A 21994-nucleotide genomic window follows, 5' to 3' on the forward strand; every position below is an offset into this window, starting at 1 on the left:
CCACTACCATAAGCATGCATTAAAATTAGCCTACATCTTTGCAAGGTGCAGATGAATCAGTGCCAATGGCTAACTGTTATCTGTGCTTCAATAAACGTTTTGTCACCTCTCAAAATGTCTCAAATTAAGCTTAAAGCTGCAATATGTAAGAATTGGTCACCTGTCAAATTCGTCCTCAAACCAAATGGGGGGCACCATATCACCAAAGTTAGGTATAGGTGCAAAAAACTAAGTTAGTGGTACCACTAACTTAGTTTTTTGCACCTAGTGGTCTGGCCAGGGGAGTTTGGGTGTTCACACTGCTACCACAGGAGCTTTGGACATGGAAAGGCCTGGGCTAGCTGGTTGGCACTCTTACTAGATAGTAGTTATCGCTGCAGTGCAATACATAGACAGCATAAAGTCAGTTGTTTGCTACTAAAATCTTACATATTGCACCTTTAAGTCTGAAAAAAGTATTTCAAGTTTATATTAACAAACTCACCTTTGCATTAGTGGGTATAAAGTGAGTATGAAAGGGGTGAAGGGTAACCCATAACAGGTTTCCGTCAGGGCACAAAATTAGCACCAGCCACCAGCCAGATGCTGCTTGCTGGTGCAGGAAATGTGCAAGCGGCTGGTAGATTTGCTTCACTCTTCATCCAAAAATCACCATCCTTTATTGGTGATTACAATTCAGAGCTCTTATTACACCTTCTGTTTAATTTGTCTTTATTTGTTTGCCTTATTGATAGGACAGGTGAAGAGTGAGGCGAAACAGTAGAGAGAAGGGGATGACATGAGGCAAAGGGCCACAGGTAGGATCCAAACCTTGGGCCATTGTGACAGGAACACAGCCTTTGTACATGGGGGACAAGCTCTACCAACTGTGCTATTAGGGCGTCACACCAAGGAGGTTGTGTTTTCCACCAAGTTTGTTTGGTTGGTTGGTTGGTTGGGTTGGTTGGTTGGTTGGTTGGTTGGTTGGTTGGTTGGTTTGGTTGGGTTGTTTGGTTGGTTGGGTTGGGTTGGTTGGTTGGTTTGGTTGGTTTGGGATGGGTTGGGTTGGTTGGTTGGTTGGGTTGGTTTGGTTAGTTGGTTGGTTGGGTTGTTTGGTTGGTTGGGTTGGTTGGTTGGTTGGTTTGGGTTGGTTGGTTGGTTGGTTGGTTGGTTTGGGATGGGTTGGGTTGGTTGGTTGGGTTGGTTTGGTTAGTTGGTTATATATTAAGCACCATTTTGCTATTTGTCTAGTGGGAACATACTATACAGAATTATTATGGTATACACCTGAAACACGTCAGACTGTGTTGATACGATGAGAAAACTTAGCTTCACTTTTGACATGAAATGGCTGTGATTTTTTTATCATGCAACACAGGATCTAAAGGTAATGGAGAGGAATTTAAAAAGATGTTGCTTGATTATTAGGGTATGTGTCTAAAGCAGAAATTGGATTTAAAAAGGAAGAATAAGGCTTGTGCTGGACAGTCACATGTGGCTTACATTACATTATGTTCCAGGGAGTTGGCTAATGAAATGCTAATCACAGGGGAAAGAAGGCTACAGTTACACTGATTAGCCACTTCCTTTACTTCTAATTTACACACATTGCATGTTGCAAGACCTCGATTTCTGGACAAAGTTGTAATGATGAAAAAGGTAATTCACAAGAATATATAAAGACCATTCTGTTTTGCAGGATACTGTGGGTAAATTACATGATTCATTTTGATATGTCTGTCACATTGCTTGCATGCAGTAATTAGTTTTTATCACCTCCAAAATGCATAAATAGTCTACTTAACACTACACGGATGGCCTAATTTCAAGATAAATCAGAGTGAATTTTGAATGATTTTCTTTATTTTTTAAATGACTGATTTATAATAGCAAATCTAAAGCCATAATATTGATAGAGTAGCCGGTCCTACACATGAAACTACACCTTGTACCTTGTCTGTTGTCAAGTACGCCAGTTAACTTTTCCATCAATGCTCTGAAAGGCCCATTAATAATCTATAAGGAGGGTAACTAGAAAGAAGGAGAGACAACATGCAGTAGCCTATATGGATATTACATATTGAGATCAATAATATATGATATGTTGTGTCTCGTCTTACTTAAGTTTGCATTACATATGCTGCATTCTGATACTGACTGGGAGAGCTGCAGACGTCTCTCTAGTTGTAATTTGGCTGGTTACATTTTTATATATATTTAATTATTATATATGTATGTATGATGACATACTATATACGGTATATACACCATTATGTAGTATATTATTATTGCTCATGAATTCATGTTTAAAGGGTAACTCCACCAATTTTACACATTAAAGTATAAGTGTTTGCAGATCTTGGGGAGTACTACTGCATATGTGAAAAAGTAGTATAAAGTCTTTTGTGACTCCAGAAGAAGCTACATGTTAGCCACATGGCTAAGTTGCTTTGTGGGTAATGTAGGCACCAGGTTGTAATAATATTATTACAATAATCAATTCAGCCTACTCAGGTATACAAAATGCAATTTTATGTTTCCCCAGCCTCCCAAAAACAGCCATTAAAACAAGTCATTTTAGACATAAATGATGATGATTATGAATGATTATATAAATGTGTCACTGTTTTAGGAAAGAAATTTTAAAATCTGCTGCCATGTTTGTCCAGATGTTAAATCAGAAGTATAGTTGAATGACAGCGCAGTAAATGCCTCTGTCCAGTCAGGAAAATTCATGCTACTGTGATCTGTCAAAAATCTCATTTTGAAACATAAAACAAATCTGTAGGATAGGAAGCAGCAAATAGCAGACCATGGAAAAGAAACTGGCCCTTCAACAAACATTCATGGTCCAAGTCACATCCAAGTCCTTTTAGACTATGCAAGTGTGTCAGGTATTCAGTGCTTCAGAAATGAAAGTCTTGTTCATTATGCACTTAGACAATAGTTGACTGGCAATTGGATCCCTTCCAAGCCTTGGAAGGACATGAAACTCTCATGAATCATCAGTGGAAAAGATGAGCAACAGTGTTAGAAAATATCCTTTTTAAAAGGTGCAAGCTCGGGTTTACAAAATCTAAAGAAGCATTTTTTAATTAAAAAACACAAAAAAAAACCTTGTAATCACCAAACTCTGTTGTTGTAGTTGTTAAGAGTGGGTGTAAAATATAAACATGTACTTTGTTGAAACCTGATTATACATTCTGCATAAAGTCAGGTTATTTTGATTCTGGGCCAATTGTTAAAGTTAAACGTTCTGATGTTGATACAGCTCTGGTTGGCCTCCAAAGGCAATTAAGGATCATGGCTATTATATTACAGCTTTGTTTCTGATTCTACTTCATTTCTGATTTTTGAAATAGTTAAACTTATGTCCATAACATATCCCTATAGCTTTATTTATTTATTTATTTACAGTATCTACTTATATCGAAACATCTTGAGGATATCATTAAAATAACTTGCAGTGATAGTCTTACCAGCAGCTGTGATGGGTTACAACACATTTTTAGGTGTTTCCATTACGCAGTTATTGCTATGACAGTAGGAATAAAACATTTCATTTCACATTTCAATGAAAATTAAATGAATTTACTCTTTAATAATCAAAACAATCGTGTGGGAACAAACTGATAATGTTACTTGTTCAGTGCCATGTGCTGCACTATTTACTGGGTCGAAACAAACAGAAAATGGTGCCAAACTTAAGTCTGATCAACTTAACGGATGAATAACAGATTAATGATCCAACCAATTTAAACATACAGTAGATTGAATCCAGTTGAGGCTATTAATAAACCAAAGAAGATTTGTATCTCACAAACAAATTACAGATCTACAGTTGATCTAACGGTTGATCTACAGTGCATTGCAAGACATGCAATGATTTCTTTTTAATGTATTTGTATTTACTTAATCTTTATTTAATCAGGCTGTCTCATTAAGATTAAGATAGATTTTCCAAGACAAAACTGAGAACAAGAAACAACCACAAAAACAGAAAAAACACACCTAAACAATAAAAAAGGAATTATAAAAAACACTTTCAAGAATCATAGAAGTCATCAGGTTATAAAGCTTTACAATCCCCAAGGGAGGTGTAAGAATCTAGTTTCATGCCAGTGTGCTGTTTATTCCATTTAAAAGGTGCGTTGTTCCTGAAACCATGTTCTTCTAACATTAATGTGTACATATAGGATATCTAAGGTTAAGTTAAAGGGGGGCAACTATGCTCATTTCCAGCTCTATATTTTTATCCTCTGACTTCACTAGAGTAGCTTTGCATAATTCACAGTTCAAACAATTCCTGATTTATCTTATAGTGGCCCTTTATGCATCCCCACAGTTCATCCTGCCTGAAACAAGCTGTTTGAGTGAAACTTTGTCTTTATACGTTGTAGTTACTTAGTTTTAGTTACTTTAATTAGTTATTTGCACTGTTTTAAATGTGGGTAAACCAGCTTAAAATAGGCGATTGACTCCTTTCACTTTGTCAGGAGATGAGATAACCTCTCTGTTTTTTTCCTGTTTGTTTGTCATCATGAACGTGCTGGAAAAACAGGGAATACCCTGCAGATCAGCAGATCATATACCTCATCAGACGTACCTCAAAATGTTTAAAGTCTTAATCAGTAATATTCTGAATTAGACACATCGATTTATTCCTGGAGCTGATGATGGAAGTTGCTAGGGAGTGAGACATCTCACTCCCTTCTCATCTCTGATGAGAGTTGCACATGCGCAGTACCGATCAGGCAGCTGGCAGGAATCAGTTAGTGACACGGAGGCCGCTAATTACAGTGATTACAATTTTCTTTTACTTCAGTCTCTATTTCAAATTCGGCGCCCACTGAACAATGCTTGAATGGAAAAATCTTCGGTGTCAGTGGCCTTAACTTCAACATGCATCATAGCTTCACACCTTCATCACAGCCAGCAGATGTTAGTGGGTATTAGTGGGGTTTTTGTCCAGTGTATGTCCACTGTAAGGGGTATCAGCATTATCGCTCCTAGCTGCAGTTTCTTACTGGAACACTGTAGTTAGCTGTCTGTCAGAGTTAATTCCCTTAAAATGTATTTTTTACTGATTTCAAGCAAGTTGCTTTATTTCCAAATACTGATAATGTCTGTAAGCTATCATGATTTTGGGTTTTTTATCCGCCTGCTAGAGACTAAAAGTCGATTAGTATCTAGTAAGAGTATCTCATGCACATTTCTCTCACTGTATTTTAAAACCCCTGTTTTCAGTGACCATTCTGCTTTTGCACAGTTTTGAGAGAAACTAGCCAGATCAGTAGATCTGTACTGTAGCCTAGATTGACAGCTGACCTAATCAATTGATAAAATTTGATTCCTCCACATCTGTTAATTACACTATTTTCCAGGCTGGGCTACGGCCCAGGCCATGACTTGGACCAAAGCTAAAATCAGCCAAATAGTTCTTTTATTTTTGGACAAATTAAACAACACATTATTCAAACAAACCAAAGGATTTGAAATATACCGGCCAGCTGTGTCTCCACTGCACCTGTTAACCTGCACTGAGCACTGCTGAGGAAACTGCCCTTTGGCTGAACCTAATTGCCGACCCCTGCTGTAGGCTTCCTGCATATTTTCCACCAGACTTACCTTCGAACTTCCAATAAACAAAATCTAAATGGGACTCTGTGTTGACAGATAATTATGAAGATCTGGAGCTGATGGAAAATGGAACCACTTGACGAATATGAAAGTATGAGTTGGGATGTTAGCAGTCATCATGAGGCTTTGCAGTGATGCTGCGAGGAGATAAGACAGAAGAAGAAGGATGTGAGTGAAAATGTATGGAGATCTGTGAGCTGCTGAATGAGTTTGGTTTAATTGTAATTCTGCTCTGTTTGCGTGTGCGCACTATCATGAACACTTCATCACCCGCACCAATACCCCCCAAACACACACACACACACAAACACACACTCACGCATTCATACTCACATTCACACACAGCTACACAATCCTTACTGAAGACAAACACACACATGCACGTGCAACCAGTGCACATGTACAGCAACACACAATTATACAGTCCTCACAACTACACACAGATACACACACAATAAAGGACACACACCCGCTTCCACAGCACACACACACACACGTACACACACACAGACACACACACACACACACTGCATTCATTTCCCTTTCATTCAGCACAGGCACATATTGTGCTGCTGTAACACACACACACACACACACACACACAGACACACACACACACACACACACAGCATTTGCAGAGCTTGCTCCTAGCTCTCCCCGCACACACACCCCTCCCCCTCTATCTCTGTCAGACACACACACACACACACACACACATCACACACAAGCATACACACACACAGTCACACAAACACACACAGTCACACAAACACACACACACACACACACATGCACATTCCCTCCTACGCAGGCGCTCTCTCACACACACACACACACACACATTCCCTCTCTTTCCTTTCACACACACACACAAACACGCACACATCTCTCTTGTACACCCCTCCCCCACTCTTTCACACACACACACACACACACACACGTACACACACGTACATGTCCTCTCTCTCTCTCTCTTCCTTGCTCGCTCATTCACTCTCTCACTAACACACACACACATACACGTACGCACACATAAATACACACACATTCCCTCTCTTGCTCTGCTTCTCTCACACACTTACACACACAGTAACACACACACACACGCCTGCGCAAACATACACAGGCATTACACACACAGTAACACACACACACACACATACACACATTCTGTCTCCTGCTTGCTCTTTCTCCCCTCCCTCTCTCTGTCTGTCTGCCTGTCTGTCTGTCTGTCTCTCTCACACACTCACTCACACACACACACACACACTCTTTCCTGCCCTCTCTCCCCTTCTCTTTTTTCATCTCTCTGTCTCTCTCAGACACACATACACCCACATGCGCACGAATGCGCAAGCACACACGGACACATGCGCACAAGCACACACAGAGACACACAAACACACACACCCATTTTCTCTCTCTGTCTCTCTCTCTCTCCCTGTAACACACACGCATATTTTCTCTCTTGCTCGCAACACACTCTCTCTCTCTTTCCCTCACACACACACACACACACACACATGCACACACTCACGCACACATACAAACAAACACACACACCTCCCCCCTCTTCCACAGGCATCCTGGCTGCCACTCCTTCCCTAACAACCGCACACACAAACGAAAAGATGCACACACACATGCACATATACATAAACACATATAAAACACACACAAACACGCACACGTGCACAAACACACACAGAGACACGCACACCCTTTTAAACACACACCCCACCCCTTTCGCTCAGACACACATCCTGTCCTTTCTTACAGTTACACATAAACACACACACACGGACACACAATCTTACTCCTGATATTCAAACTCAACAACACACATTTTTCCTCACATCATTTTTTCTCGCACCAGAAGAAAAGACACGCTCCGATGTCTCAAACACACTTCCTTCTCATCAGCAACATTTGTGACTCAATCTGTTTTGAAGTCACACGGACACAAGAGACGACTCAGATTATAGCCAAGATCAATTTATTTCAACCCACTCACACGCCATCAGAAGTCCAGTCGGCAATAAATAAGTTTGTACACCATACCAAAGTTCAGACAAACATTAAAAAAGACAGTACATCGCTCATGTGTCATATTCACAATGCATCAACCGATGCTCTCTCCACAAAGTTTTTGGTAACTTAAATGAAAAAGAAACAACAATATTAAAGCTGTGAAGTCAGAGTAAGAAAAGTGTGTCTTGTTCTCCATTTTGGCCCTCACTTTCAAAATAAAACTGAGGGCTAGTGCTGGTCTATTCTAACGTTGCATTAAGCCCCTTTAGACATGAAATAATGTGTAAAATCTACATTCAAACAAGGGACTGAATCCTGTAAGGTGACGTTTCTGTAACATTTTCTTCTACATGGCTCAAGTTACCAGTCAAAGCAAAGTCAGGATTACAGTGTTCTTACATGTGAGCATTTTGAGTATAGTGTGCAAACCAATCACGGCAGAGTGGGAACGAAGCTTAGAGCGCTGCACTTTGATCACAGAGGACAGTTTGAAGCAGCAGATTTGACTCAGTCGAGAGACTTCTGCTACTTTTGCAAAAAAAAAAAAAAAAATACTGGCCTGGACATTGGTCCAAAGCTGATGTGACAGAACTGTCTTATCACAACAGCATAGCATGACAGTTAGCTGCAGGTTGGAGTCCTATCTTGCACAATATCTCTAAATTACAATATTGTAGCGCTGAAGTGATTAGTTGATTAATCGGCCTGCTTCTTCATCAGTTCTTAATGCTTGTTTAAGATATTTTTCAGCCAAAATGTCAATATTTCACTTTTCTAAAATATGAATACATATTTGCTGTATTTTTTGTCTTAATGTTCCAGTGTGTGAGATTTAGGGGGATCTATTGGCAGACGTATGTTTTCATTACTTTATAGTCACCTGAAACAAAGTATCATTGTGTGTGTTACAGAGAAAGCCCACCTCGTTACACCACCATGTTTCTACCAAGTCCCCAGTAACAGCATCGGGCTGTGACACCAATTTTACATAGTGGCCAAATTATGTAATAACAGCGTTACATGAAGCTCATTGGCCCAAAAAGACTTTTTTCCATAAGCTTCATTTGTTGTCAAAGAAGCATCATACATCCATCCGTATGTACCATTGTTGTACACGCAATGTCTCTTCAATGTCTTTTCAAATTGGGTACAAATGTCCACTGTGACTCAAGGATGAACTGATCAGAATCTGGTGGTCAAAGTCACTGTGACCTCACGAAACATATTTTTGGACATAACTCAAGAATTCAAATAATAATTACAATAACATTTGACATGCAAATGTGTAATAGGATTAAATGATGAAGTTATGGCATTTGGTATCCAAAAGGTCAGAGGTTAAATGCTCTGTGACATCAAAAATTGATCAACAGCACAGCGCAGAAACAGAAATTTGACTGGTGCAAGGGGCATACAGGCACGATGCAGTACTTCTAGTTCTCAGTGTCACAACCCCCAGAAAATGACTTGGTCACTGTCAGAATTTGAGCCATTTGGTCTGACAACATTTGGGAAGTCTAGAAAAGCTGCACCATCACATTGTTTTATTCCCATTCAAGTTAGCATAAAGCTGAGCTGCCTCTATGGGCCGCACCAGTATCTGAAAACAATTCATCAATCAATCAATCAAGAAAGTAATAAATGGCCATGATAATATTTGTCAATTGCAGCTCTTCCACATTGTTTAGTCTTGCATCACAGATGCAAAATATCAAGGGAGCATTGCTCTATCAGTCAACTGCATGTTTGAAACAGGTAGAAGAACCCATCGATGTTACATATTCCACGTCTGAAAGGGGCTTAACTTGAAAATCTCAGGAGAGGATGGATTTCATTCCAAAAGACGGATTTAATTTAAGACACTGAGGAGATTTTCTAGACTACAGTGATGAACGGAAATACAAAATAAATTTGACAGCCCACAGATTAAATCCAGCCTCGGTGTCTGGTCTCCTGTGTTAACATTTTATCGAGGATCAAATTGTACCCAGCAAGACAGTTGTTGCACAAATAAAGCCACACAAGGATTATTCTTGCTTGACCATAAACTGCAAAGATAAACAAGAATGACAGTTCATAAGTACATCTAAACATTTAGTTTATCATTAGGGAAAAAGAGAGTTAAATCACATATTCTTTATGATAAGGCAGTTTAGCATTCAGTCTTTACAAAGTGAGAATCCCACCACTGCTCTGACTCTAACGAGTGTGTCAGTTTCCTACAGAATGATTGCTGCTTATAGACAGATGTGATGGTAACCTAATCCTCTCTTTGTGCTTTGAGCCATTTCTCTAGAGCGAGCTCTCGCTTCACCAGAGGTCAAAAGAGAGGGCGCCTGGTGGTGGAACAAACTGCACTGGTAAAGAAGACACACAGTAACAAAAATGTGTTGGGGGAAACAATCAATCAATACACAAATAAAACATCTTGTTTGTCAGGAATGTAACCACATAGCTGCACTTCCTGTAATGTGCCGGAAGAGGACGGACTGTTTGAGTCTTGTGTAGGTCAATCCATCTCTGACAGATGATGTGTGGGGCACATAGAAAGCAAAGGAGGGCTTTAACGTGAAGCCACTGGAACCTGTGACAACTTAGATGTCCCATTAAGTTAACGTACAGGCTCTGAGGCTGCATTCAGACAAACAATACTACTGCAAAGTCAAAGATATGCAGCCTCATTCATTTCAGTGGGATGGATGCATTGGCCCAGTACTCCCAGTACTGATGGAATACTTTGTAACAGGGTAACTCTTCTATTTCGTAACGGAGAATAGCATGATTGCGACCATGATAACTTTCTACAGTAAAATGCTGCTACTTTTGTGTTTGATCAGCCTTTAAACTCACTCACTTCCCCGTTCTCACCAAGGAACCTAAAAAAAGAAGAAAGAGTCGTTACTTCACTGAGTCTTGCTTTGGGGCCAGACTGTGGTGTCAGCTGTATTGCAGTCTAAGAGAGATGCATGTAGAAACCCACTAAAACCCAACATAACTCCTTCGTGTGACTTCTGGAGAAGACAGTGAAAGAAGAGAGTAAGTTAATGACTGATTTCATTTTCCAAATGATTGACAGGGCTGATAATATTGTGACCAAACGGCAATGACACCGCAAAGGAAATCGAGGAACGAACAACGTGCCGATCAGTCATTAACCTGCTCTCTGCAGTGTGTTCTCACATTTTTGGGAGGCATTTCTTCATCACTGAATCAGAAGATTCAGTGACGTAATGACCCTTTCTTCTTTTTTAGGTTCCTTGGTTGATGTTTCTTCTGTGGCACCTGTAGCAACATACTTGCATTATTTAACCCAGTGTTATTTTTGGTCAAATTTCTCTAGGCTCTGTGGCCCAACCAGAGTCGCAAATCAACCGATTCAAAACAGAAGAAAGCTGAAAAAGATTAATGCTCTGTGTAGCTCAGCAGATAGCTCATCATCAGAGCACGAGGAAAGATAATACATCCTCAGTCAAACACAGAAGAACAAATGCAATTCATGTAATATTGCTTTTACGTGAGATCACATCAAAAGTACTGCATGGCAAATAATAACTTGATATTTAGGATGTGTTTGTACTTTATGCTCTTATTTTCTTAGGGCTTACATTTCATCTTTGATATTCATCATTGCAGATCAAACGCATTTACGTTGCCTTCCAGTGACAATATTCAGCCTGAAGACAGTTTGGTAGCCTCGAGTCTCACACAGTTTATACTCCCAGTGCACCTACCAACAGTTTATCAACCTACAAATACTTAATACAAAGTACAATCTATATAAATGACACAAGTTTAACTGTGAAATCACCAACTGGTCACCTTGATATAAAAATTGGAACACTGTGATGGTTTGCTTGCTTTTTCCTCCATAACCTCTTCATATATATTGATATATATTCTCTTTTTTCTTGCCCCAAAGCTTCATGCATCATTAAAGACAATCTGAGTCTACGGCTGATGCTAATTTAATTAGTAACGCAGCCCAGTGTAGACTGACAGAGTTCACACCTATCGACTGTACGCTGATTTCTGCAGTGCAAGCTGCAACCGCCCAATGAAGAGATAGCAGATCACCTAACAAACACAAATTCTTCCTTTCACATGACTGAAAGTCAAAATTGTCACATTTTACTTATGTAGATTTCAGTTAAATGCATTTTTTCTGTCATTTTAATGAGATGAAATCAGTGTCACAAATAAATGAACATATACTAAATTTGCTTTTATCACTTAAGTCAGCAGACCTCTACTATTTACACTGTATTAACACGACCCTCCCAGCTATGTGCCCATTTGTGTGCCCATCAGTTTGGACTGTTAATGTTGCACCACACAAACACTGTGACATGGTTTAACATAATGTCATTGCTAATAAAGTGTCCTAAAAACAGAACAAAAATATAAGAACACAGGATAATGTGACAAAAGCCTTACTGAGGAAATTCAAGAAAGAAAGAAGGAACACATCTTTGTAATAGCACCGTGTAAACACAAGAGGGTGCTGTTACACAGGTCTTTTTTTTCTCTCCACACACTGAACATCCCCAGATGATCTTTGTGGAATGATTTATAGCCACAGTATTCAAAACCACACATATCAGAGCTACAGTCTGCTGATGGCATGAATTCAAATGGCCTCATTTTCATCTAAATGTGCCCCTCGCTGACTGTTTCCTGCTTCAGCTGCAGTGTAATAACTAATAAGTAATAACTTCGGCTGTGTCAGAGGAGTGCGAGGTGGTGTTAATTATGTCATGTTTCTTCAAAACTAAAATTGGAAAGAAAGAAAGAAAGAAAGAAAGAAAGAAAGAAAGAAAGAAAGAAAGAAAGAAAGAAACTCTAAATCTTGGATACATTGTTGGAGTTCATCTCACAACAATTAATATAATATTATATTAGAGTCTGCAACACTTAAAGGGACAGTCCAGCCCAAAATCAAATACACACTCTTACCTGTGTTGCTACTGTTTTGGTGTGAGTTGCCGAGTTTTGGAGATATCGCTCGTAGAGCTGTCTGCCTTCTCTTGAATTTCTCTTGAATTTGTGGTTCTCCAGGTGCCTCTTGCCAGAAATCATGAGTCAGTTACTCAGGATAATCCACAGACTTTGCTGTGAGCAGTTTCATGTAGGAACTATGGATTAATTTAATTGATAGTCGGCTGCTTAAACAATCAATTATCGGTTAATCATTAATAAAATTCATGTTGGATGTTATCTCATAGGAAAACTGTTTTAACCACTGTCGTGATCTCTATTTGATGCAAAATCAGAGTAGGCTACATTAGCAGCTAAAAGAACCGATAAAGTAACACAAAGTTACTTGAATAACACAAAATAATGACTCATTTCATGTCGCTATTCAACAACTGGCTTGATAAAAAGGCTCCTCAATGGCTAAAATGTAGTAATATCAGTTTGTATAGAATGTTTCTTTGTATTTTTTTAGTTACAAATGACTTTTACGGAAATCAAACAAACCAGTATTTTAATATATTTGATAAGCAATTATTTTCAATTTGTATCAAGATGCTTTTTGAAGCATCTGTGCCCATCTCTGATTGTTGATTAAGACATTCTTAATCGGTTAATTCTTAATTAGTCATTAATCATTAACATCCCTAGTAGTAACTGTTTTCTTTCTAATGAATGATGCCCACCAACCGTACAGCGCGGGATGAAAACATTAATGGTGTATAAAAAAATAGTTCCTACATGAAACTGCTCAAAACATGGTCTATCGATTATCTTGAGTCACCGAGTCATGACCATGAGAGAGAGACATCGCTGTTGAGTTTTTCAAATCTATTTATTTATCGGCGTTTTGAGCACCACAAGCCGAGTGCCATCTAGTTCCACTTTATTTGAGGGTTGATGTCTCTGCAGCGGATATCTCCAAAACTCTGCAACCTACATCCAGGTGGATAAATAAAACTACAGGCAAGACAAAAAATATGTATTTTTAATTCTGGGGTGAACTGTCCCTTTAAAAGAAAAACCCTTTTTCTAACAAATGTTGTTATTAGCTGTAACAAACATGGTGATTGTCTACCACTCCCGCCTGGTCTTAGGCCTCTGATCAGGTAAAGGGGGCTTCATGCCCCTAAAATAACCCCACCCACTCATCGCTCTGTCTCAGTGGGGATCTGTCTCTCTCTCAGATGCTATTTTCACTCCTCTCTTTCTTCTTCAGTTTTCACCCTGCTTCATCTCCTCATCCCTTTGATCCCTTCACCCACCACTTTTCTCCCTCATTATTCCTTCACACACACTTCTCTCATCTGCGGGCGCTTCTCGTGCTCCTGAGTCGTGGGGCCATCACTCGCTCCTTGGCTAACACAGACGGCAGGGCTTGCAATGTGGTGATGGCGGTTTTGGTCCAGTAGTCCACCTCTTTGTAGATCCGGTAAACCCAAAGCTTCAGCTCAAACAGAACAGTCGGACCGTCTATCTGCCAATAAGAAGGGGAGAGATCGCCAAGCTCGGCCTTAATTTCTATCCAGATCTTTTCACCATCATCACAACACATCTGTCCACATCTGCACCTACCTCCAATCCGTCCAAGCTGGGAGTCGGGACGGCCGTGCCATCAACAGCTTTGAGGAGTTCTCCTGTGTTGATTAAGAGAAGTGATAATCTGTCCTTCACCTTCTTCCTCTGGGTCTCATAATCAGCCTTCCTCCCATCGCCCAGCTCCGCTTCCTCTTTGTTGATGGCTCTCTCCAGCAGGCTGCGGCACTGTAGCAGAGCCGAGTGGAGACGCCACAGCTTGTCCCTGGTGTCCAGCTGGGAGGAAGGAGGAGGGACGGACACCAGACGACCGTCAGCCACAGAAAAATCTGCAGAGAAACTTTCCCTCTTTTTCTTGAGGAAGGAAGAGAGAAAACAAAGAGGGTGATAACTGAGAACAGAAGTGCATTAATAAAGGGAAAGGAAGGGGAGGAGCGGTTGGAAAGTGAAGTGCCTAAGTGGGTGATTGAGGAATGCTTTCTATCACATACTAACCACACTGGTGTCAGAAATTTGGCACCATACTGAAGATGATTGTCTAAGAGGCAACAGGGATTTTCTCCCAATGTGATAGGAATTTCTTCAGGCTCATTCACAATGCTTCAAAGAATAAAATATGGCCCGCACAACAGAGGAAACGGTCTTCCTTTGAGAAGGGAATTTGTGTTAAGCCCAATTCCAGGAAGGATTTATTAAGTCAACAAGTGAAAGGTTAAAATGAGCCGGTTAAAATAACACAACAGCTCCACAGCAGCAATGGAAAAAAGGTGCAGGACATACGATACCATGCAGTGATTAATACGGTGTGATATGACAGGACTTTTCTGTAGATGTCATTTAACGACATATGAGAAATATGAAGCTACAACCAGCAGGTTATTAGCTTAGCTTAGCATAAGGTCTGGAGGATGTGAGGAAACAGTGAGACTGGTAACCACAAACTGACATTTTTACACTCCACAGGAGTTTTGTATGGATAAAATAAAGTATATACAACTAGGGATGGGCGATCTGACAGTTTTAGATCGTGGTCGATCTTGGAGGCATCCACAATATACTCTTGAGGCCAATTGGAGAGATCATTGTGTCCTCTTTCTTCTGTTTCTAAACTTCACATAATCTCAATGACTAGTAGATCTGTGCAACAAATCAACAGAGTGATGCAGCCAACTACATGGCTATGCTGATTGGACAAAATTCTTCATGGCTCAGCCTTGGGTGATGTCTTGAATTTAATGCAACGCGAGTTATATGGCAGGAAAAGGTGCAATATTGTGTTTTAATGGGCCAAATAGAGAAATTAAATGGGTATTTCAAGTCTTTCTATAGTCTACAGGGCATTTCAAAACCTAAAAAAAAAAAGTAATTTAGATCCACGATCGCAATTCAATAGATTGTTTTTATTTTTTCAAACGTTTTGATTAGCTTCAGAGGTGCACAGAGCCAGACTAGCTGTTTCCAGTCTTGATGCTAAGCTAACCGGCTGCTAAAGGTGGCAAATTTACTCAGTGAGCAAGCAAATAGGCTTATTTCCCAAAAGAGTCTAACTTTTCCTTTAACATTAATATAAAATCAATACTGTCTGTGAGTGATATGCAAATAAAAATAACACTGTTTGAAGCTAGAAAGGTGGCGGGGTCCGCCACATATAAACAAAGGTCCTTTAAGGTCAGTTTGTTTATTCAGCCATTTAAACGAAGAGAGCTTGTTTATTTAGTTTATGCATTAAGAAATCAGCCAATGAAGGTTTTTCTTTTTTCTTCCCCAAAACTACATTGTGCACCTTTAAGTTATCTGCTGAAAGTTCCTATTTATTTATTTATTTTGCAGTGTATCGCACAAAATGTGGCACTGTCAGTTCTTACAACATCCTGCAGTCCTAATTTTTTTTTCACAGATATTGCGGTCGGAATGAGGAACGATCTTAGCGGGAAAGGTAATTATTGCATTTCTTTTCACTGAAAAGAAAGTCTAAAAATGATGAAGTGCTTTGAGTTGGGCTCTTTACCAAACGTAAACCAAATGTTCCTTGTTGTTCATTATGTTGACGGGTCACTTCACCGGCATGACTGTAGCTGGCATCAGCTTTAGTGCTTGAGTGAGTTGTGAATCCCGGAGGCCTCCTAGTGAAATGTTTCTGAGGCGTTAATGTTGAACCCTGCGTGCAAGTTAGTAGCAGTATGACGAAGTGTCCGAATGTGACCTGTGTGTTCTGTATGAGAGTCAGGGGGTCAGTTAATGTTTACTGCTCGGGCGGCAAAGGAAGTGGATACTGCAGGAAGCGATACTGCAGCCAGAGACAATATTCTCATGGATTGTTTTGAGTTATGGTGAGAGGTATTAAATGGATGTTGAAAATGGAGAAAAAAACAACAACACTGCCTGAGAAATACGCAATCTGCATTGGATTCCAGAGACAATTCCTCCCAGCCGAGGAGAGAAAACACAGGGGATGCAAACGCACATAAATTTCTGTATGACAGGCTAAGACATATCCAGTCACTTCATGGTGCGTTCACTGGTATGCTCACCGGTACTCTATAGCTTTAGGGGCTGCAGCGGTATTTCCTAACAGGAAACTATGCAGTGTGTGAACTATGTAAGAGAGGAGAAAAATATTGAAGGAGACATGAAGGATAAGGGTCAAATCCTGGGATCCAAGTGGATGAAGCTGTGTGCCAGACCGCTCCCTCGCTCTTGGCGAAGCACACATGAAAGGAAGGATGAGGCAGATAACTGGCAGGAAACCAACAAGTTTTAATAACCGGTAACGCTCACACCTATGGGCAAAGAGCTTGTAGAAAAGAGACGAGGGCTTCGTGCCCAGGCACTGATGAGCCTGTGCCAGAAAAACGCCCACCTCCGTCATTCCAGAGAGTTCACACACACACACAGACACACACAGACACACACACACGTTGCATTCTTACCCCCTGCTGTGCTAGACATAATTTCTTTCTGTTTCAGACACACACACCCTCTTATCTTGCTCTTGCACGCATCCCTTTCTTGGTTCTTTCTTGTTCTTTCTCACGCACAAGTATTGCTTTCAAACACACACAGTCACATTTAAGTGCACACAAAGTTACAGGCATGTGTGCACAGAGGACACACACACAGAGAGAGAGAGAGAGGAAAAAGAGAGAATCTATTAATTTTCCATTTAACCTTGGCCTATTTCTTTCCCTCCCTCTCTCACACACACACACACACACACACACACACACACACACACACACACACACACACACACACACTTCTCTCTCCACTTCTGGACTCACACTGGGACCTGCTGGCAGGTTGTAACCAGTGGAAAACAAGCCCTCTCCTCTACTCACATAAAGTTCCAGTAAGATGGAGCACTCATAGCGCAGCTGCTCGGCTATAGCAGCAGCCCGGGCCGCGGTGGTCCTGCTCACATCCGACCCGATCATGCGTCTGGTCCGCCTCGCTGCCATTTAACCCCGCAGTCAGCTGCCTCTGCCGGGAAGACACACGCTGGAGCAGGAGAGCTGCAACAGGCAGCAGGCAACAGGCCGGCCCCCTAATATATGCGGCCGTGGTTACGCCTGCCTCATCCCGACACGGCTCACGGCTCCTTCAGCCTGCCCTCCAGTCCTCCCTTCCTGTGCTCAAACTAATTAGAGCCGCGGAGCTTCTCGTCTCTTAGGTTTCGGTAAAACGAGTTTCCCGGTTTGTCCGACCTTGTCTGCTCACTGTCGCTTATGTTACAGACAGAGTTTGCGGCCAACTCTCCGCCCTTTCCCCCGGGAACCTGATGCCAGGCAGGAGGAATTTAACGGGACCAGCGGGGGCGGAGGAAGAGGAGGAGGAGGAGAGGAGAGGAGGAGGAGGTGAGGAGGAGAGGAGAGCTCATTCACTTATTCATGAGGAGCTTATCGGATTTACTGGTAGTGACAAAAGTAAAGTGTGTCTAAATTTAAGTAGGATGCTATCTGGGCCATTTCAGTCTGTCAGTAGGGTTTGAGTTGACTCACTATTCCAATGAAGATCTAATTATGAGACAAAAAGACATTAATGACATAAAAAGTAATAATTATTACATTTCTCATAATTATCATAATTATGAGGTTAATAACTCGAAATTATGAAATTAAAAAATCGAAAGTATGAAATAAAAAGTCAAAATTGTGACATAAAAAGGCATTTATGAAATAAAAAGTTATAATTATGACGAAAAAAAACATTTATGACATAAAAAGTCAAAATTATTAAATAAAAAGTCAAAATTATTAAATAAAAAGTCAAAATTATAAGACAAAAAGACATATTTCGGACATAAAAAGTAATAATTATTACATTTCTCATAATTCTCATAATTATGAGGTTAATAACTCGAAATTATTAAATTAAAAAATCGAAAGTATGAAGTAAAAAGTCAAAATTGTGACATAAAAAGGCATTTATGAAATAAAAAGTTATAATTATGATGAAAAAAACATATTTATGACATAAAAAGTCAAAATTATTAAATAAAAAGTCAAAATTATGAGACAAAAAGACATATTTCTGACATAAAAAATAATAATGATGAAAAAAACATTTCCGACAAGTCATTTTAATGAGATAAGTCGAAATTATGAAATAACATTTCAAAATAATGAAATAAAAAGTCAAAATTGTGACATAAAAAGTCAAAATTGTGACATAAAAAGTCAAAATTGTGACATAAAAAGTCATTTATGACATAAAAAGTCATAATTATAAGACAAAATACATATTAATGAGATAAAAAGTCAAACTTATGAAATAAAAAGTCAAAATAATGAAATAAATAGTAAAAATTGTGACATTAAAAAGTCATTTATGACATAAAAAGTCATAATTATGAGGGGAGGAAAAGCCAAAATTATGAAATAAAAAGACATTGATGGGATAAAAGTCATGAATATGATCAAACTGACTTACTGTGGGAATATTTTTTCACCAAGTACATTTTTTATATACCGGTACTTTTTTTTTTCTTTAACTGGTGGAAATGGGCTTTCAGTCTTTAGGGATAAATACTCTGGTGATGGAAACAATTAAGTACGCTTATACTTACTCAAGTACTGTAGCCTACTTGCACAGTTTTGAAGTACTTCTACTTGTGTTGAAAAAGTACCCAAAAGTTATAGTAGCTTCAAAGTAAAGATATCGTATTAGACATTACGTGTACTAGTACTGGTAAATGATATTACATATAGCCTACTTAAGTGTACAAATAATTGCTCATCATGGGCCCTCCTGTAGGAGCCATTTTTACTTGTCATAGCAGATAAGCAACAGGTGTAACCACTGATATTTAAGGTGGGTTTGTTCCATTTAGACTGCCAGGAAGCCATGTCAGCAAGCCAACGTGCACAATGCCAGAGCCCGTCACAAACACAGAAATGGAAAACAGCTGCCATCAGTGTTGGGTCTAAGTTACACCAGCATGTGTTTGTCTCTGGATAAATATCCACACACACACACACACACACACACACACACACACAAACCTGAAATAACAAATAATAAAGATATTCTAATATATATTAATATATTCTTATACTCCCGTTTTAGGGACTGATATGGTGGGCAAAGATGTGGTTGCGTCTTTGATAATAAGACACCACAAACACAAACACTGGACCACAGGGCTGCATGTGGTCTGTGGGTTGGTGATGATTTAGGGGTGTAGTACCACCCCTGTGCTGCAGGTGTCAGTGCAGGCGGGTACAATGTAAACATCACGGCGCAGCGGCTAAATGACAGCAGCTAACGTCGGTGGAAATCCTGGATGTTTCTTTCAAAGAGGCAATGGGAATCACTAAATAGTTCCCCTCCTGTGTTGTGTTAGTACATATTTCCATTTACTTTAAGATTATAGCAATCCAACAGCAGTATTAGTATCACTGCGCTTCTGTTAAGAGACCAAGCTAACTAGCTAGCTAGCTAGCTTAGCTTCAGCGGAGGCATGAACTCTCTGGTCGGCTACGGAGTCTCGTCGGAGTCTGACAGCGATGGAGATGTGGAGGATGTAAACAACGGTGGAGATAGGTAAATATTAATTCACAAAAACATGCATCACAAGCCACAGATAGTCGGATGATTTTAAATTTTGATTTTAAAATAACTTACACAGACTGTTAACCCCCTTTTCGTCTCTCTCTGCAACTTCTCCAGTTCTGTTAAGGAGGTGAGTGACGAGACTGCAGCTGTCAAAAGGACCCGCAACTTCTTGCTGGAGACTGGTTCAGCTTCCAGTGAATCAGAACCAGAGGAAGATGACCCAGAGCCCTCCTCATCACCACCACATCCCCAAACACCAGCATCCTCTGCAGCCTGCCAGTCCACCCTGCCGTCTCCTTCCCTGGGCTTCCTCAACCCCAATAAACTACCTCCTCCTTCTCTAAACACCTGCTCTGACAGCAGTGTGTTTGCCAACCCCTTCAAGGCTCAGGCAGACCAGAAGCTCAGCGCCTTGCAGAAACACGTCCCCCTCACACTGCAGGCCAAACCCTCCCAGATAGGGGGTAAAAGGATGTGTGTGTCATACAGGAAGGATGGAAGGTGCAGGTTTGGGATCAAGTGCAAGTTTGCTCATGACAGTGACCTCCAGACCCCGGTCACTCCCACTGACTGTTATTCAGCTGTGAGTGAAGACGTGTCAGATCCAGATGAGTCCCATGCAGGTGGCTCATGTGTGGGAGGATCCCAGAACCTCCAGCAGGAGACGAAAGAGGAAGAGTCAGGAGGGCAGCAAGTGAAGAAGAGGAGGGTCGGACTGAGTAACACCTTAATTCCCCCTAAACGAGCTATGAAGCAGTTTACCATGCAAAGGGACAGAGAGCGCATCAATATGTCCTGATGGGTTTTACTGTGGTGTCATTAAGCAATAGTAGTGGGAAGAAATGTCTTCTCTAAGTGTGTGTATGTTGTAGAAATTGTGCACTGTCCTCTGTAGGAACAATTGATAACTCAGGCGTACAGTTATACTTTTATTCCCCACAAACACGAGAACAATTTCTGGCTCTTGCTTAAAGACATTTTAACATGTGGACAGAAGGAGCTAGGGATTGATATTAAGGGTTGACCCTGTCTACCAGCTACACTCCAGCCACACTCACAGACTTTGGCACACGCTCCAGGAAAGTCTGCGAGGGTTTAGGGCTGTCGCCAAGCGCACAAAGGCTCCCTCATGGACATTTGGAAACTTTTATGGCCACTTCCTGTAAGTCTGCATTTCTACATACTTTGTCTAAGGGGATCGCTCACAGTTCACAGTGTTGTAATGTTGAACACAGGGTTAGCATGGGAAGCCCGATAAAAACAATGATAATTCAGATGATCCACCGTGATTCTATATGCAGCATTTTTTTTGTTTGTGTGTCACAAATGGAAACGTTCAAAATCATTACCGAAGACCTGTTATTTTCTCCCGAACTGACTCTCTACTTAAATGACTGTTTATTAAAGGTACAATATGTAAGAATTGGTCACTTGTTGAATTCATACAACAAATAGGGGGGCAGCATAGGGCCAAAGTATCTGCTATCGGCTGCTAACTGTAGCTGCTGTTAGCCAAGCAGAGAAACCAGGGGAAGTGTTGGTGTTTACACCAGGAGTACAGGAGCTTTGAACCTGTACGGGCTGGGGCTAGCTGGTTAGTATCGTGACTATTGCAACACAATAAATAGATGCCGTAACATCAGAACTGTTATTCCTCCACATTCTGTTGATAATTTTAGTTAAGGCTCAGATCTTTTTTTTACACACATTTGTTTGTTTTCCAACAAAAAAGCAATAAACTTTTAAAACATTGTGGACATGTGCACTCCTGTGTTTTGTGTTG

General features: G+C 40.4%; 2 protein-coding genes across 2 annotated transcripts; one reads left to right on the forward strand and one right to left on the reverse strand.

Annotated features, from left to right (window-relative positions):
• Positions 1 to 7598: 7598 nt before the first annotated feature.
• Positions 7599 to 17872, reverse strand: cntf (ciliary neurotrophic factor). The gene is made up of 4 exons (XM_073478364.1): positions 17496 to 17872; positions 14197 to 14511; positions 13920 to 14098; positions 7599 to 10526 (listed from the first exon to the last, which is right to left on the reverse strand). The coding sequence occupies exons 1-3, from the start codon at positions 17613 to 17615 to the stop codon at positions 13925 to 13927; spliced, it is 609 nt and encodes a 202-aa protein (XP_073334465.1). The 5' UTR covers positions 17616 to 17872; the 3' UTR covers positions 7599 to 10526; positions 13920 to 13924.
• Positions 17873 to 19878: 2006 nt separating this feature from the next.
• On the forward strand, positions 19879 to 21976 carry LOC140996366 (uncharacterized). The gene is made up of 2 exons (XM_073466752.1): positions 19879 to 20199; positions 20326 to 21976. Exons 1-2 carry the CDS (start codon positions 20117 to 20119, stop codon positions 21008 to 21010), a joined length of 768 nt encoding a protein of 255 aa, XP_073322853.1. The 5' UTR covers positions 19879 to 20116; the 3' UTR covers positions 21011 to 21976.
• Positions 21977 to 21994: the final 18 nt, after the last annotated feature.

This window comes from Pagrus major, chromosome 1 (genome assembly GCF_040436345.1).
Source record: "Pagrus major chromosome 1, Pma_NU_1.0".
NCBI lineage: Eukaryota > Metazoa > Chordata > Actinopteri > Spariformes > Sparidae > Pagrus > Pagrus major.